The following is a 19699-nucleotide window of genomic DNA, read 5'->3' as shown; positions in this document are numbered from 1 at the left end:
AGGAAAGCAAATATCAGATATAATTGTTTTCCCAATGTTATTACAGAAAACGTCTAAGAAACATAATGGAAAAGTGTTCAGGAACTCTCACCTGATTTTTGGAAGTGTACACTTAGTCTGCATACCACTGGTTTCATTTCTCCTGCATATTACAAATTGCTCTATAGTTGAAAAGCATAATGTAGTCAGGACAGCTAACCAGTCAGAGCATTCATATTTTAAAAGTAAATTTAAGTAAATGTAGTAGTAAGATAGGATAAATTAATATGTATTCATGTGTCTGTTCAGCTAGCTAGTCCAGAGATATTAACAAAACATTTGATTTCCAAACTATTGTTAATATAGTTATAGTATACTATTGTAATATATTGTTCCTGTTAGTATCAGGAATTATTTGACTTGATTTTCTTTAATATTTTCTGGTACTATTCTATAGTGTTGATGTACTTTATATTCATTTTGAGTCCTTAGACACTCCAAATAATTTAATTATAAACCTCCAGTATTTTTGTGTTTTAAATATATTGATAATGTGTTTGAGTAATGGTAATGGTTGATACTTAGTATTTCTGCAAATGTGTTCTGTCTAAAAATCATGTAGAAAGCTGTGTAGGGTATTTCAAAAAATATTCTGGAGAAACTGTGTTACTTGGGAAGAGTATTTCCGGAAGGGATTCCTTTTGCAGTGGAAGGAGCACCTTAAAGCCACAGGGAACGAATGCCTGAGAATGATTACTGGGACAAAGAGGTTTAGGAGAAGGAAGAGAGTCCTTTTCAGTGCCCTCCAAAGTAAAATGAATTAATGGAGTGTTAATAATTGATGAATAAAGAGAGAGAATCTGTCAGAAAGTTACTATCTAGAGAGTAGGGAGATGCTTGTAACGGGGAGATGTTCTGAATCTAAAAGTGTAATGCACTCAGGGTCTGATTTAGTTGATGTTTTGAGTGAGAAATTATTCACATACTTTGGAAGAAGAGCTTTCCTTGTTATAGTGTGGGAATGCAATGCTTAAAAAACCTGCCACGTGGATGCTGAATTACCACACTGGGGTGCTGCAGTCTTCTTTCAGTCTTCTATCACAGAAGGCTTTCCTTGGGAGCTGGGTAAATGAGGATAATGTACAACATTTTAAAAGGAGTACCATGTTTTAAAAATATCATTCTTACTGCAGTCACAGAAATCAGGCAAAAGAATTGCATTTGAAAATAAATTTCAGAAAATAACACTGTATTTTGATTTGAAATGGGGAAATATACACAAATCTGAATGTTGCTGTTGTCATATAAAAGCTTATTTCCTGATATAAAATATTTTATTAAAATAAGATGTACAATTTGAAATATAATTTTTTCTGATTTTTTTTTCCTTTCATTTTTTAACAGATAGTGCCTTTGTGGATTGCTCCCAACCTGTTAACATTCTCTGGATTTGTCATGATTTTATTTAATTATTTTCTAATATCTTTTTATGACTGGGACTACACTGCCTCAGGTAAACATGTTCACATTGTAATTTTTCAGAGTCACTGAACTGCTTATACTTCTGAATGTTACAGGGAGGTATCAGACCCTTACATCTTCCACTTATTCCTTTAATAGGGCTCCTGTAGGCACAGGTAGGAGAATCTACCTCACACATAGCATTATAAATTTAAATAATTTTATTGAAAAATCTCATTTAATTTTGTCCCTAAAATGGGTTTCAGCATATGCTGCTTGAAGTCTCTGGGATGATCTCATTATATTTAAAGTTTATTCCAGGGTTTAAATACACAGCAGAAATCAATTTGAATATTCTTCATAACATTTTCATTGACTTCATATTTCCTAATACCTAAACCAATGCCTGAAGGAGTTAACTTTCTTTTCATTTCTCCACATATTCACACCCCCTATTCAAGACTGCTTCTAGACAAAAACATAGTTTCTAAATAAATATCTCTTCAAATTGTGACTTTTGAAGTCCAAGTCCATGTTTGCTCCTCACTGAAGACCAAGTCAGAATTTTTTTGGATCTGATTGCTCCTGAGCATAGGGCATGTTTGCTTTGGGGTTCTCAGACCAGCTGTTGGAGCCCACAGAAGGTAGTAAGAATTTTCCAGGTGATTAATGTGTAAAATATATATTGATAAAAGGCTTTGATTTTCTTTAAACTAGACAATTCAGTGAAGATAACACTTTTATTTCCTGAAACAACTGCATTTAGCTGCCTTTATTTTGTTATGCCTGTGGTTAGCCTCAGGAGGTACCCTTTGGTGTGAGTTGTACATTTAGCATAGCAATTCTAGAAGCAGGGATACTTGTTAGCAGTTTTGGTTCAGAAATTACATTTTCAGGACCAGCTTGTTATATAGTTGTCTGACCTCATTCTTGAACACCTGGTGCTTTTTTTTTATCAATGCAGATGATGTTTACTCAGCCCTGTAATAAAAGAGCATCCAGAACAGATCTTTTTAATGGGATGATGTTATCTTGGCACATTCTCGGTAGATATACACGGAACTTGAAGATATTTGAAATGGTGATTAAGGTTGTTAGAGTTGAGACCTGTATGTGTAGTTTGCAAACTCTTCCTGAGTCCACATGAGAACAGTCCCCATCATTTCTCAGTTGATGGAAAACTTTCATGCAACCTAAAGGGCCTTTGGCTATGATATATCAATCCTATACCTAGGATCAGAAATAAAAAACCTAATTTCCTGCACAGTTGGTTTTCATGGTACAGTTCGCAGATTTGCAGCTAGGAGTCAGGAATTGTCATCTTTGCTTTCAGAATGGCAAGATGAGGCACTGAGAGAAAGGTAGTCAGGGCACTGCTTTAGGTGCTGGCATCTCCTGGCATCATTCAGGCAAGGACACACCCCTGTATGCAGGAACTCCCTGTGTTTGCTGCCAAATGGCAGAAACCTGAGGGGACTTTGCATTTACAGTTGTTTAGTGTTGCTGTAGTATTGGGTGATGTTTAAGTTAAATAGAAGTCTCTTTGGAAAAAGGATCAATTTCTTTAAAGGAGCAACAGTAACCTTGGATTAATGCTGTCAGCAGAGCAAGAACAGAACTCTGGGCTCTGTCCAATTAAACTGTCTTTTCCTTTTTCTCATGGGAAAAAAAAGGGGTGCTACTATTTCTGCTAGCCTAAGGACAAAAGCTTCCTGCTCAGATCTGTGTGGTAAGAGTGCTACACAAACCCCAGACTGGTACTGATAATAATGCTTGAAAACTTCTTTTTTTCCTATATATTACATGAACATTAACTAATTTTTCAATGGATAGTCTTTCCATGACCTGTGAAGACTTTTGCCTAGTTGCTATCATGGTTTTGTGCAATACTAGAGTCATTTCAGGATCAAAAAACCTCTCTGTTACCTTTTGTCCTTTATGGTGGAAACACATTCAAGCCTGCTCAGTGCTTCTTTGATAGTGCCTGAAGATCAGACTCAAATATTTCGATCTGTTTGATGCAGTGTGTTAATCAGTGGCAGCTAGTTTGTATCTGTGTGCATATCTTGGTGGATTTCTTTGATGTTAACCCCTGTTACACTGACTCACTACCCCATTTTTTTTCAGGTACCAGTCCTGGACTTGTTCCCACCTGGGTGTGGCTGTTCAGTGCTTTTACCACCTTTTGTGCTTATGCTTTAGGTAATGTACAGTGAAATAATTTGCATGTCTGACATTTTCATGTGATTTTATCTTCAAATTTACTATTGATGATTCTGAGATAAAGAGGCATTGTGGATAAGTTACTGACTTCTTTCCAAAAGAAGGTCTCTTAGATTTAAAAAAAGGAAAAAAACCCACAAAAACAAACAAACCCCAAAAAAGCCCCAAACCTCAAAAAAAAAAAAAAAAAAAGTTTATCAGACTTAAACCCAAAACAGTATGTAAAGTAATATATTAGAGGCTCTATAACAGTAACTCTTATCCCCCTTGAATGTTCAAATTATTTTAGAGGAACAATGGAAATCATTATATAGCAGCAGTCTGGTTCCAACCCCCCTGCCATGGGCAGGGACACCTTCCACTAGATCAGGTTGCCCAGAGCCCCATCCAACCTGGCCTTGAGCACTTCCAGGGATTGAACATTTCCAGCTTCTCCAGGCAACCCAATCCAGTGCCTCACCATCCTCACAGTAAAGATTTTCTTGCTAATACCTAATCTAAACCTACCTTCTTTCAGTGAACCCATTCCCCCTTGTCCTATCCCTACATGCCCTCGGCAAAAGTCCCTCTCCAGCTCTCCTGTATCCCCTTTAGGTACTGGAAGGCTGCTCTGAGGACTCCCTGGAGCTTTCTCTTCTCCAGGCTGAACAACCCCAACTCTCTCAGCATTCTTCATAGGAGAGTCACTGCTGTTTAGTTTCATAAAAATCTTTGTCCTTGATGATGACATTCTGAGAAGCTGAGACATCAGAATTAGCAGAGGGTGCTTTCAAAGAGATAGGAAAAATAAAAGACAAAGCAGAAAAAAGGGAATTGTTAGGCACTTCAGTGCTTAAAGTGTGTGTCAGGAGAGGTGATGATGACAGATATGATGACAGGCCTGAGCTTCTTATGGAAATAAGTATATATTTTTTTCTTTCCTCTTGCTGTTTTTCTCCCATAACACCTACACCTCACTTTCATATTCCATTTTTACTACTTCATTCTGTGCCATGAGTGTATTTTTAGGTATGCTGCACCTTGCTGTGCAGTGGTGTGAAGACAGACCTGAAATGATGCTGACCTGGGAGTGAGATCCACGTTAGTGTGCCTTTTTTGCTTTCTCTTCCAAAGCTCTCTCATTCCAAACTAGACTTTCCACAGCACGGTGCAACAGAGTTATTTTCTGGGGAGACTAAAGGTAGTATATTTAGAGCTGCACAGTTCTGTGTAATAAGGGCCCAGGAAGGTTGGATACATTTAAAGAAGGAAATCTTATAGGCACAGGAGCAGGCTATCCTAGATGACGAAGGAAGAACCATCTGGAATGAACTATCCTATTCTAGATGACGAAGGATGAACCATCTGGGAAGACGACTGGCCTGGCTGAATAGAGGGCTTTCGCTGGAATTTGGGGAGAGAAAAAGAGAGTTTATAAACTTGGGAAGTAGGGGCAGACAATCAAGAAGAGTACCAGGTCATTGGTCTTTGTAGAGAGAAAACTGGATTGGTGAAAGCTCAGCTAGAACTCCATGTTGTCACCACTGTGAAAGCTAATACAAAGTGTTTTTATAAATACATTAACAACAAAAAGAGGGCCAAGGAAAATCTTCATCCTTTATTGGGTGCAAGGGGGAACACTGTAACCAAAGATGAGGAAAAGGCTGAGGTACTTGATGCCTTCTTGCCTCAGTCTTCAACAGGAAGACCCAATATCCTCAAGGCAGCCGGCCTGCTGAGCTGGTAGGCAGGGACAGGGAGCAGAACTGAGCCCCTGTGATCCAGGAGGGAGCAGCCAGTGCCTGCTGTGATCCCGGAGGGAGCAGCCAGTGTCCTGCTGTGCCAGCTGACACTCACCAGTCTGTGGGGCCAGATGGGATCCACACCAGGGTACTGAGGGAGCTGGCGGAAGAGCCAGGCCACTCTCCAGCATTTGTCACCAGTCCTGGTCAACCAGGGGGGCTCCAGAGAACTGGAGAGCTGGCCAGTGCGATGCCCACCTGCAAGAAGGGTTGGAAGGAGGATCTGGGGAACTACAGGCCTGTCAGCCTGACCTCAGTGTCTGGGAAGGTTATGGAGCAGATCATCTTTAGTGTCATTATGCAGCACACACAGGACAGCCAGGGGATCAGACCTGTTTAATATCTTTATCAATAATTTGGGTGAGGGGATTGAGTCCACTCTCAGTGAGTTTGCAGATGACAGCAAGTTGGGTGGGAGTGTTGACCTGCTGGAGGGCAGGGAGGCTCTGCATGGGGATCTGGACAGGCTGGATCAATGGGCTGAGGCCAGTGGTGTGAGGTTCAGCAAGGCCAGGTGTTGGGTCCTGCACTTTGGTCACAGCAACCCCAGGCAGTGCCACAGGCTGGGGGAAGAGTGGCTGGAAAGTGGAAGAGGTCCTGGGGTGGTGGTTGACTGTGGCTGAAATACCAATGGCATCCTGGCCTGTATCAGAAAGAGTGTGGCCAGCAGGATCAGCAGTGATCATCCCTCTGTGCTCAGCACTGGTGAGGCCACACTGTGAATCCTGTGTTCAGTTCTGGGCTCTTCACTACAAGAAGGACGTTGAGGTGCTGGGACGTGCAGAGAAGGGCAACAGAGGTGGTGAAGGGTCTGGAACACAAATCTTACAAGGAGCAGCTGAAGGAGCTGAGGATAATAAGTCTGGAGAAAAGGAGGCTCAGGGATGGCCTTTTTGCTCTCTACAGCCACCTGAAAGGAGGCTGTAGCAAGGTGGGGTCAGTCCCTTCTCCCAGAAAACAATCAACAGGACAAAAGGAAATAACCTCAAGCTGTGCCAGGAGAGGTTCCTCTGACATCAGGAAGAAATTTTTCTCTGAAGGGGTGGTTAAGCCTTGGAATGGGCTTCCCAAGAAGGTGGTGGGATCACCATCCCTGGAAAGTGTTCAAGAAACTATTGGACATGGCACTTAGCATTATAATTTAGTTGACATGGTAGTATTCAGTCAGAGATTGTACTCAATGATCTTGGAGGTCTTTTTCAACCTTAATTGATTCTAAAGGTACCCTCTCCTTGGAGCTGTTTGTGGTAAGGCCATTGCAGTGTAGCCATATATTTGTGTGCCATATTTGAGATCCTCAGGCTATATACAGATGTGTAATATATATATATATATATATATATATATATATATATATATATATATAATGTGTAGGCTGCAGTGCTGTGCAGAGGGGCTGACCACTTTTGGAATCAGACCAATGCATGCAGAGCCATCATGATCAAGCTGGGGTATCCCCTTGAGCAGATCTCTCCCTCTGCATTCTACATACCTTGGCATTTCTATTCAGTTGATGAGATTGTGCCAAAATCTTTTTGTCCAGAATTTCTTTGTATTTGTACCATAAAAAGCAATGGGACAACAATCCCTTGAAGGTGGCTACTACTCAGATTTCTCTAGCAGCTCTCTGCACTCAGAAGCAGTGGTTTCTTTTGTGAAAACCATTTTTTATGTCATTGTGTGGAATTTAATGAAGTGACTATTCCTTCATGAATTGGAATTACATATTGGAACTGTTACTGTATGGCACCCCAGAAGGCTCATGGGAAGTTCAGCTTCTGAGATTTTTAATGTAGAGGTTTTTTTCCAGTGAAGCTTGTAGTTCCTAATACTTGGAAGACAAGGAATATGATGTTGACAGTCAAAGCTATAATGAACTAATATATATGTAGATTTTTATGTCTGCTGTCCAAACCACTTCATGAAATATTTAGTCGGAGATTTAATTTTGCATGGCCAAAGTTTTCCCTCTGGAAGACTGCAAAGAACCATACTAACTAACTAAATATGCAACTGTAATCTTTCTCAGCTTATTTTAATGACACAGTTACTCTCTCCAATTTCCCTAACATGCTGCTCTCCATTCCTCCTGCTTTTTTTAGGTGGTTTAGTATCATTTCCTTCTCATGAAATTGAGTGCTTTTTGCTGTTACTTTGAATCCCACTCTTTAAAATTTATATAAACTTTATAAAATGGAGTATTTATGAATATTTTTGAGACAAAATCATAATATAAGAATTCTAAAGCAATGGAAGTGTGAGACAGTGTATGTTAACCAATGAAAACACATCATTGTTGGCATGAATGATTTCAAACTGGAACCTAAACCAGAAAATATTTCCAGTCTTTTAAAAAGCTAATGAAACTGCATGGAAAATGTGGTTAAGGATTTCTGAAAATCCAGTTTGATGTATGTGTCATAGAGTTCCTGTATTTTTTCCATGACCAGTATAATTAGAAGTACTGTATTTTAGAACAATATTATAAGTGTCTTTGTAGAAAAACCAAGTTCTTGCAAAATGAAAACCACTTTTCACTGTGAGGTACATATTTTAGTATCTATATACTTGTGTGACAATGTCAGATTTATAAACAGACAAATGTTCTAAAATTCTTATTTTTAAATAGTAACACCTGTGTAACTGAATCCTATCTGATTTTGGATAAGTGTTCTTGGAATATAAAACACCGCAAACTCTTTAGGATTGCTTATATCTTTATTTGCTCGTTAGGTTTCAGAGATATTGTCCAATGGATGGAAGAATTTCTAATTTTATTGCAAAACCTTTAAAGTAACCTCAAGCTTATACAGTTTTCTTTTGGCACATTTCAGTAAGATGCTGAAAATTCTATGGAAATGTTAATAGAGAATGAGTCTCTAGAAGGAGGCTAGCTATATTTGAAATCCTCCATGAGATATTTAAGTTTTAGAGTTCTGAGAAATGTCCCAAGAGATTTGTGTTTGAGCAGAGGATATATCACAGCTGTTTAGATATTACAATAGAGATATAGTCTAAAATCTGTACAAAATGAAATCCCATCTTTTCCTGGTTTAGGTCCCTGAAGTATATTTACATTAAACAAAACTCACAGTACTGCCAAATAATCCAGAGAAGTAAGTAGCATATGATCTACAGCAGCTGTGGTGTCTTTGGTCTCACTCTGCTGAGTTGTGTTTCTTGTCAGTTTTAGGTAATTAATGCTATCAATAGCTAATAATTGTTAACCATAGCACCTTCCAAGTAATATAAAAAAGAAAAGCATCTCCATTTTACCTTCCAAGTAATATAAAAAAGAAAAGCATCTCCATTTTATTTTGACATTCAAGACAAAACCAAGTAATCTGTAGGGTTTGTTCTGTGTACTTTTTCCTAACAGGTTCATCCTGCATGTTTATGCTTAATTTTAAGAGGAAAATAGTTCTATTTTTCACCTGCACAGTCTCAGAAAAGTGACTAAGGGTATGGTTTGACATTACAACTAAGAAACATTACAGCTGCTAGACCACCTTTTTCCTCTCTGTGTTCACCATCCCTCCCTTGTGCCATCTCCCTTGCATTTTGTACCATTCACAGTACAAATTCAGTGATCCAGAAGAAAACATAATGTTTGCTGTCTTTCCACCAGCTGAATGGGCTGCAGGTCACCCTGTTCAACAGCAGTGAACTATCAGATCAACTCAAACCACATTGTCCAACTACATCTTCAGAGTAAGATCCTGTACAGTGCTGGATCATTTTTTAAGCACTCAAGTACTAAAAGTGATCAACATGTAATGCACCTTAACTATAATGCATTCCTAGAATCATATAATCATACATGCTGGAAAAGACCTTTAAGGTCGTCAAGCACAACCATTAACCCAGCAATGACAAGTTTAGAACACTAAACCTTGTTCCCAAGTGCCACATCTGCACACCTTTTAAATACTTCCAGCAGTGATGACTCCACCACTTACCTGAGCAGCCTGTTCCAATGCTTGACAAGTGTCATTGTGTAGAAATTTTTCCTAATGTCCAATGTAACCTCCCCTGGTGTGACCTGGGACCGTTTCTTCTTGTATCCTGGGAGAAGAGACCGATCCCCATCTCACTAAAACCATCTTCCAGGTGGTTGTGGAGAGTGATAAGGTCACTCCTGAGCCTCCTTTTCTCCTGGCTAAACCACCCCAGGTCTCTCAGATACCCCTCATCACACCTGTGCTCCAAACCCTTCACCAGCTCTGTTGCCATTCTCTGGACACGCTCCAGCACCTCAATGTCCTTCTTGTAGTGAGGAACTGAACTGAACTGAACATGGGATTAAAGATGTGACCCCACCAGTGCTGAGTGCAGGGAGACAATCACTGCCCTGGTCCTGCTGGCCACACTATTTCTGATACAGGCCAGGATGCCATTGGCCTTTTTGGCCATCTGAACACACTCTTGTATAAAAACTGAAAACACTTTAAAATATATGTAGGCACAAATACAAATACATTTTGTGAAATTTGCTCCTTTAAGCTGCCATGTAACTGTTAGTCATTGAGATATTGAGCATCAAGGAACTTAAATGCCTTAGTGAATCCACCCCACAACAGGTCTGAAGGCTCAGAGGGTCCACAGCACCAATGGATGGGCAAGAAGCTCTATGGACACTTTTCAGCACTTGAAACTAATTGCAGGGACTGATGTAAAAATGTTTCAAGACCACTGGGGGCAAGTAATTATGAGTGTCTTTCTAAAACTCATGAGGAAGGTGGCATTTATTTTCAGAGCTGAGGTAAGGACAGAAACATTACTTGATATCTGAGCAGTTCTAATCCGTTGGTATTGAGGGGGCTGTCGTGCTTCAGTTTGCTGTCAGCAGTGTAATTTTCCTGTATGTTCTATATGGCAGTAGTGAATTGTATGTGAAGAAAGCTACTGCCTTTGTTGTGCTCTAATTCTTTATTTCTTTTCTTTTCTCAATCTTTCTAGACTCCATAGATGGGAAACATGCTCGAAGAACTCAGTCCAGTACTCCTCTGGGAGAACTGTTTGACCATGGGCTGGACAGCTGGGCTACCTCCATTTTTGTGCTTTCTTTTTTTTCTGTCTGTTCCCGTGACAATGGGAAGACTGGAGTTTCTGTATATACAATGTATATATATTTAAGCATTGTCTTGTTTAACTTCATGTGTTCACACTGGGAGAAATATAACACAGGAGTTCTTTTTCTTCCTTGGGGATACGATATAAGCCAAGTGGTAAGTATTTATCATCCCTGTTTTGGTTTTGGGTTTTTAACTATGTAATTGTTTTCATAATATTAAAGCAATAGAAAAATAGAGTTCAAGGCAAATATATTTGGCTGAGATATTGAAATATGTGAAATTGCAAAACCCTAGAAGTAATTCAGAAATATTTTCTGCATTTGCAATAAAGGGCTGCTCTTGAGCAAATTGTCAGCATCAGTGATTCATTGCTGTGCAGGAGAAAAAGTCTTGCAGCAAGCCTAGCAGCCAGGCAGTGCCCAAGAGAATGTCATTTAACTGCATTTGATTTGTGGTATTAACAAAAATTACTATGCTGTCTGAAGCCACAAGCTATTTTCCCCCCACTACCAGATTGTGAGGCACGATGTGAATTAGTGCAAGTAGTATCTATTAACAGTAATTACACAGTTATACACTACCAGACCTTCTCAATTCTACTCCATTTTATAACAAATGTGGTAATGGAAATAGCATTGTACCTATGCAGAGAGCAGTAACTGTTGTCAAGTGAGTTCTGCTTTGAAAAATAAGTCAGTCATCATGGATGTCAAAAAGTCATAGACATTCAGTAAGGTGAATTACTTATCAGCCCACAGTCAGCACCAGGTGAGTTCTTGTCTGATTTTCAGCCCTGTGGACGTCTTCAGAAAACGTGCCCAGGGCACCACAGTGAATGGTGTCCTCAGTGCACAGATGAGTAGCAGTATTAACAAGCTTAGTGCACTTCCAAGGGCCCAGCACTGGTCTGTCTGTGGTCTGGCTTATCTGTGTCTTGGATAGCCACGGTCTTGCAGCCTGAAGAGCACAGTCGGTCTTCTGAGCTTCCTGTTACAGGCACGAGATGAAAGGTGCAGCCAAATAATTGAAAAGTAGTTTGACAAATACTCGAATATGTGTTTTAATGGAAATACAGTATTCGAATTAATGGCTGCAGATGTAATGCTGTAAACATAATCAGAATCCAGTGGTTTGAGAACAACTCAGAGATGGTGGTCCAGCTGTGGTGCATCTGTGTTGTCCCCTAGTAAATAGGTTTTGGGAGAAGAAGTTGGCTCAGGACTAAGGCATTAGGCAGCCAGCTGGTCTGCAAGTTTCAGCCATGTCTGTGTAAGGCTTCTCCATGAAGTTCTTCCAGCAGGAGAGGAATAGCTATGTTCAAGCCTATTTCACTTGCTGCTCAGATCATCACTGTACATGTGAATGTTTAGAAAGCTCTGCTGGTCGCTGCAGCATCCAAACTGTATTAGTGGTTAAATCTGGGAATGGGTATCAACTAGCAGAGCAGTACTGTTAACTCTGTCAGTGCTTGTTAGTGTGCCTGTGGCCCTGTTTTTAATATTTCCCTGCCTGACAGATTTGTGGTGAGGCTGAATATCAGTAAAGTTTGTAAACTGCTTTGATTAACTGGGATGCAAGGTGCTAACAAGTGCTATTTCCTGTTCCCCTCTGATGCTGAGCTGCTGTCCTGCTCACTTGCTTTTTAGTGCCTTCTGTGATGACTTGGTTACAGTCAAAGTGATAATCTTGTAAATGTGAGGAATTTTTGATGCTCTTTAGCACAGTCATCAGCAGTGGTAGAAGACTGTACTATTGAAATCTCTGTATGTCACTTTTCCCATCTGTAAAAAAATAGCTGTTGTGATTGCCTATGAACAAAGAGAAGGCAGGCTTTGTAGCTCAAGGTGGTATTTTTTCATTAGTCCAAAATATGCTACATGTACACCAAAAAGTACATAATATATTTTTTCCCAATTCTACTGACTAGACTATTAAAAGATCTTAATTCCCCTAAATATTTGTTCTTGTTTTGTAAACCTGTTCAGCAAATTTATATTATATGTGCACTATTAAAGATAGCTCTTCATCTCCAGTAACTTGGAGGATACTGGGGACAATAGCAAATGGCTGATGATGAGTAGGAAATGTGATGTTTCCCTTGCTGGTTTTTTTCCCCCATTGCTTCTCTGCCAGCTACTCCCACAGTCACATTTAGAAGCAGGGAGTGTGAAAGTACTCACTAGCTGCTTCCAGACTGATTCACAATATTTAGTTCAGTATTTCCTCCATGGCATTCCTAGATGGATTGCTGCAGGAATTTTCCTCTCTGTCCTGCCTTCAGTCATTTCATCTACAACTTAGTGCTGTCGCACTGGCATGTCAGACACTCAGGGGGTCATGTCCCCTGCTCCTGCTTTTAAACTTGTTGGTAGCCAGGAACTTTGGGCTTTGTTATTGCCACAGAACTCAAGAAAAGCAGTAGTTTTTCTTGAGTTCTGTCAGCGTGCAAAGAGAGGGCTGATGACCTTAATGAGCACTTAATTGGCTTGCGGCTCCCAGGACACTGCTGCTGAGTCAGCTCTGCTGCACATGAACACAGCCTGCTCACGGGCTCTGCCTCAGCTGTGCTACAGAAAGAGCTGCTGTTCCTCATGAAAAACACCTTGTTATAGACAGGGAAATCTGTGAGAATTATGCACATCACGTTTTTCTGTCGCTTGATGACTCATCAGAACTGGTAACCCAATTATGCTAGCTGGGCTGTAATTGGCACTCCAATTAGCTTTGATTACAGCAGACAATCATTTGCAGGAAGCTGTGGTTTGTAAACTCGAAAAATGGCTATAATGTGTCTGAGAGATGCTTGGTCAGAGGACCATTATGTTTGTGGATCCAGAATCAAGGTGGCAGCAAATGCCGCAGGGAAAGCAATTCCTGTCTCTCCTCCCTCCTGCACAAGCATCTATCCTGTGCTGATTCCTGAGTAGCAGAAAAAGGTGCAGGGAGAGGAGCCTCGGTGTCATAGCATCTAGACAATTTTCATACACTTTTGAGTAAGCACACCTATTGGAAACCCTGAAAGTCTGAAGAAAAGGCAAAAAAATATACCTTTGCTATGATCTGTGAGAAATTCCCTTGGATACATCTTGTGAAAATAAAGACTTTTATTTTTGTCCAAGACAAACCAAAGAAAGCTAATATCCGCAAATTAAGTTTCTTGGAGGGGAAAAAAAAAAAAAAAAAAAAAAAAAAGAGAAAGCTTTCCTGAGAAATTAAAATTTCTGGCTTCTTGCCATATGTTAATTTTCATACATCATCTTCTTTTAAAAAAAGATCTGTTTTCTTTCTGAAGAATTTAATATTACCCTAATGAAATACTTGCCTACTCCTGCTGTTGCTTTTCGTAAGCCACTGCAGTTGAGTTCATAGCAGGGGAACAAATTTTTCCTTAATATGATATAATGATACCTCTGCTCCACTGGTGCTGCCTTAAGTGTAACAGGAGATACCCTTTATATTCTTAATTAAAACTTTAAAATGGAAGAGCTGTGTGAGAGCTGCTGTGACCCAGACAATTCCACTCTCCTTCCTCTCCATCTCCTCAGCCAGAGGGGCAAGACAAACCAAAGCAAGCAGCACAAGCAGCAAAATCCCAAAGGCAACAGGCAGCTGTCTCTGGCCCAGCGCTGGCCCGGCAAGGAGAGGATGAGCAGAAATCCCACATACAGACAGAGTTGTGCCTGAGGGGATGGGTGCTTGGACCGGGAGCCCCAGGGTTTCAGTCTAAGATGCTTTCCCAGCTTCTTCTGCCTGATGGCTTTGGACAGTACCACCTAGAGCCTCTGGGAGAACCCTCTGCCTGCCTTGGAACTCTGAATAAATGGAAGTACACGATGCCCCTAGCAACTGAAACATTGTAGGACTTCCTGTTCTCCTTCCTTTCAGTCAGAGCTGGGGAAGGTTTCTTTCATGAGTGCCACAGACCAGGTTTTCTTTTGACAAGCTTATTTACAAAACCCATGCTGAAATATGTTCCATATGACCTTTTCCAGGGATGTACTGTGGCAGAAAGTGTTTCAGGAGCTAGCAGAGAAATCCCAAACAACAAAAGTGCACACCACATCTTGAAAAAATTTCCACCTCCACTGGGAGGCAAATTAAATAGCAAAATAAAAGTGCAAATATATTGTTCTTTGGTCACATTATCAGAATCCACAATTTAATTTCAGTTGAAAGGATCTTCACTTTCAGACCTTTTATAATTTAAAGTGTCTGTGGAAAGCATAGCCCTTCTTTTGAAGAAAAAGTATTATTAATTGGTTTCGAAGTTGGAGCACAATGGAACTGTTGAAGTAAGAGAAGTGGTAGCAGTGAGGAAGCAGTGCTGGCCAGACCATGGTGTTTGCTTCAAGCTGCCTCCAGGCATGGCTTGAAACTGATCTCAATACTCAGTTATCTGAGGGAAGCCCCATGGTCTACCCATGTGAAATCTGAACAGAAGAACCTGCTATGCACAGGCTTTTTCTACATCAGACTGCTTCATTCTTAACCACTTGATTATGATTCCCCACAAACCTTTCTTGATTAATTAATCTTCCACATGCCTTTAGTTATTTGTCTGTAGTGTCTAACTGCAAAATCATCTTTTTAGGTAAAATTTTTCAAAGTCTAAGATTTGCAACCTTCAATTATTTATTGAAAGAAAAAAAAAACTGAGAAAAAAATAAAGTAGAAAAATTGCACATCACATTAAAGCTAACTCCTATTGAAATAGCTTGTAGGAAATCATTCTTTCTCTTTTAGGCAAGTGTCACATTTATTATCAGAAGAATGAAGTAGTCTTGTATTTTAAATGACTGCTTTCTAGATGTTTATTTTGAGCATTGTGTTAATGGAAACTATTTCAACACAAGAGCAATTAATACTATAGCAATATGCTAGTGAAATTGAATATTACAATAAAATTAATGCCAGGTTTTTGTGGAATCATAAAGAATTTTAAAGCATATCCACGATTTTTTAGAAGATGACAAAATATTTGATTTCTAATTTCATCATGTAGAATATCACACAGCATACTAAATGTGCCTGTGTGTAAAACAGAAATGGTAAATCAATGGTAAGAAAATAAATGTGTGTACACACACAATCTAAAATATTGTGGTCACAAAACTTATACCTGAAATAGTGAAAAGACATGAAAGTCATGGTGATTTAAAAATGTCAAGAATTTTAGAGAACAGGTAAGAGGCTAGGAGGTAGAAGACTTTGAGGGGTTATACTGCCTTATGTTTATATAGAATTTTCCCAATGCCATATCAAACAATTCTGATTTTTTTTTAATTTCATTAATTTTATTTTATTCATTTTATTCTGATTTTACACAGGAACAAATGTGACTATGTTGCTGTTATTTACAAACTTGTGTCAAGATAGGGAGCTCCTGCTCAGAATCCAGCTGTCCTGCTGTCAGCTATATCAGAGAGCCTATAAATCAACATCTTGTATTTCCATATCACAAGTATTCCTCATCCTCATAGAGAAGGTCTCGGAAAGCCAAAGATATTTCTGCTCAGATGTTGGTGAGAGTTGGAATCCAAGATTGTACCCATCTGCATCACCTTGCTGTATAGTTTTCACTTGTGTTATTGTGGTGGGTGGATGCCAGACAAAAAGTTGCTCTAGCACTCCCCTCTGCAACTGGACAGGGAGAGAAAATATAATGGAAGGCTCATGCGTTGATAGAAGGACAGGGAGAGATCACTCACAAATTGCTATCATGGGCAAAACAGACTCAGTTCAGGGATATTAATTGAATTTCTTATGAATCAAAATCAAAGCAGGATAATAAGAAGTAAGGCAAATCTTAAAAACACCTTTCCCCTACCTCTCCCTTCTTCCTGGGTTCTACCTGCACTCTCCCACTGGCACAGGGAGACAGGGAATGGGGGCTGTGGTCAGTTCATTACAGGTTGTTTCTGTTACTGCTCAGGGAGAAGAGTCCTCCCCCTGCTCCAGAGTGGGTTCCTCCCATGGGAAACAGTTCTATGTGAACTTCTCCAATGTGAGTCCATCCCATGGGCTACAGTTCTTCATGAACTCCTGCACCATGGGTACCTTTTCATGGGGTGCAGTCATTCAGGCACAGCCTGCACTAGTGTGGGTCCCCACAGGATCACAAGTCCTACCAGGAAACCTGCTCCAGTATGGGCTCCTCTTTCCATGGGTGTGCAGATCCCTGCCAGGAGCCTGCTCCAGCAAGGGCCTCCTGCAGGTTCACAGCTTCCTCTGAGGCACCCACCTGCTCTGTGGGGGATTACAGGTGGACCTCTGCATCCCCCTGGATGTCCATGGGCTGCAGGGACACAGCTGCTTCACCATGGGCTGCACCATGGCTGCAGGGGAACCTCAGCTCCAATGTCTGGAGCACCTCCTGTTCCTTCTTCTCCACTGACCTTGGTGTCTGCAGGGCTGTTCCTCTCACATATTCTCACTCCTTTCTTCCCTGGCAGCAATTACAACTGCACAATATGGAGTTTTTTCCCTTTTAAAATATGTTATCCCAGAGGCATTGTCACCATTTCTGGTTGGTGCAGCCTTGGCCACTGGTGAGTCCATCGTGAAGCTGTCTGCCATTGGCTCTGCTGGACATGGGAAAAGCTTCTAGCAGCTTCTCACAGAAGCCACCCTTGTAGCTCCCCTGCTGCCAAAAACTGGCCACACAAACCAAATACAGTTATTTAATTTGGACTTTTCATTTTACAAAAGGCTGCAATTATTTTTACTTGCTAGAGACTACATTTATATCTGAAAATTACTAAAGCTGGTTTATGGTAGAGAGATAAGTAAAAAACTTGGCCATCTTTTCTTAAGTAAAATTATTCTGTTGAACTTAGGAACAGTGCTTTACTTTTTTTTTTTTTTTTTTTTTTTTTTTCCTTCCCACCAGCAGTGCCTTTAAAAGAGTTTATACAGCTGACTAACAGACTTAGGCTTTGCTAGTAATTTTGACAATCCTCAATTTTTTGCTAGTATAGCTTAGATCAAGGGACACAGCCGTTTCCTCATCCTTCAGGCTTTCTAAAGGAGGTCTGCTTTCTAAAGCTGGAGACTGCTTCAGTGTAGTCAAAGTGACGAGTCCTTAAAAAACAATATACCAAAATTTTGAAGACAAGGAGTGGGCTTTTTTCATATGCTACATCTGTTAAGAGGCAGTGTTGATCTGGGAGTCTTGCATCACCAAATCCCAGGGCAGGGCATTCCCTGTGAGAGCCCATTGCATCCACACCCCTGTTCCTAGACATGCACTGACATCTGACAGTGATGCTCATGACTGCCCTGCCAAAAGTACTGACTGTAATAATGGTTAATACTAAAGTTCCTCTTTTATCACGTGCCAAAAAAGTCTGTTCAGGATTCACTGTGTGAGAATAAATTCAGGCTCCATCAAAGCCAGTTGGAGTTTTGCCATCAACTTTGATGGGGTCAGGATTCCATCCATCATGTCTTATGGGTAATAGAATACAATTTCTTCAGGAAGCCAAATGTTAGCTCTGATGCAGAGGATTGCAAAACCCATTATATGTGTCCTTAACTTAGACCAAAATTTGACTCACTGTCTTCAGTGGCCCAAGACATAGTGGCACTCACTAGTGCCTGCTCCTTGCTGCAGATCTGTTGTGCTGCTTGCTCTTGCAGAGGCAATTCAAACATCCAGTTCCACAATGCAAAATCCAAGCAAAGCCTCATAAAGACCTACATACTGACAGGGCAAGAATCTTGATTTTAGACAGAGAGAAGTAAGTGAATCCAAATGTAGTATTATCTACGTGTAATAGAAGTTTAAGCAACATCAGCATTCTGCTCTTAATCTGTGATCTTAAAAAGCCTGCTAATTAACAAAGAGATTTTCAGTGTATCTTTGAGTTAAAATTTAATAGAAGACTAGAAATGTGCTTGTTGAAGTTCAACTGGAGAAAACACATAACATAGAAAAAAAAAGCATTAAAAAACCTAAATAAGAAATAGTAAAATCTGTAACACAAGTAAAGCTGGAAACCATTTTTTCATCTCAGAGCAAGAAGCTGCATTGGGTAGAAAATATAAAGGTTACTGAGTGTTACCTGGGAATAAATAGATGAATATGCAGTTTTCTAAATGGCATTGTAATTAACATTGTTATTTCATTTAGAGCTAGTGTAGCATGAAACATACAGCCCCTTATGGGTCCTATGGCAAAACCAAACAGCTGAGAACAAAGCAGGCTAGAGAAAGAGAAGGGCAGCAGTCCCTCTAGCTGGGTACTCCTGAGTCTTGTGTATGTGTCCTTTCACTCCTAATGACATCTGCGTGATTCTTTTTATGTCCTGTAATGGTGTTATCTGTCAAACAAATTAAAAATCAGGGAGGACTTAATCTCCTTCCCATTCTTTTTATTTCTTCACATTTAATTGAATGTTTTCATTATTTTTTTATTGTTTCATGTGGGCTTAGGGTTTTTCTCCCCCTTTCTCAGTTATTCTGATATAATCAGTTCAAGGGGCAGAGCTGCAAAAATAACCACATTGCCAGTTCTGAAGTCTGTATCCAAAAACAGGGAAGTGCACGTGCAGTGGGGAGACCTGGCAATAGAAGTGGATTTAGGTATTTTGAAAAGGTAAGTCAGTAATATTTACCACATACAAACAGATGCAGACATTACCAGGGAAGGTGCTTGTTTACCATATTTCATACATTTTAAATAATTCTCTTGGTGACCCTGCAAGTTGCTTCACTGCTTAGAAGTAATTGTTTTGCCATGGCAGCAGAAGGTAAAGTAGGGGCAGGAGGTAACTAACAGATTTTTTTTTTTACTTTTGCATTTGCATTAAGATGATAAGTGAAATTCTCTGCCTTTAGATGCAAAGGATTGAAAATCAGTTCTCTTTTTTTCTGTAGGTGTTAATAGCAGCATATCTGCTCACTGGTACTGTTGGTGTGGAGGTCTGGCAGAAGCCTTTGCTGTTTGGTTATTACATTACAGATGTATTAGTTATCCTGCTTATAGGTAAGTGTTCAGACCTATACAAAAGTGTAGTGCTTTTTAATAATTTTGATTTGATATTTTTTATACTTCTCTCTTTTTTTTTTTTGTTTTACTTTTGTAATTGTTGGCTAGTCCAAAAATACATTAATAGAGATAATTAAAAGGGTTAATACTGGAAAACTTTTAAAAAGTATATAGTTTTGGAAAATTTGTTC

General features: G+C 39.9%; 1 protein-coding gene across 1 annotated transcript in view; it reads left to right on the top strand.

Moving 5' to 3' along the window:
- The window catches only part of LOC121340223 (ethanolaminephosphotransferase 1-like), a 52748-nt gene that overhangs the window by 16400 nt on the left and 16649 nt on the right, over positions 1-19699 (top strand). The window contains exons 3-6 of the mRNA XM_041412825.1: positions 1384-1492; positions 3568-3642; positions 10404-10672; positions 19397-19505. Coding sequence (XP_041268759.1) covers positions 1384-1492; positions 3568-3642; positions 10404-10672; positions 19397-19505 — 562 coding nt within the window. The remainder of the gene's footprint in view (positions 1-1383; positions 1493-3567; positions 3643-10403; positions 10673-19396; positions 19506-19699) is intronic.

Source organism: Onychostruthus taczanowskii, unplaced genomic scaffold (genome assembly GCF_017590055.1).
Source record: "Onychostruthus taczanowskii isolate IOZ18803 unplaced genomic scaffold, ASM1759005v1 scaffold4, whole genome shotgun sequence".
NCBI classification, from domain to species: Eukaryota; Metazoa; Chordata; class Aves; order Passeriformes; family Passeridae; genus Onychostruthus; species Onychostruthus taczanowskii.
Note: the sequence above shows the minus strand (reverse complement) of the source record. Positions and strands in the feature narration are given on the sequence as shown.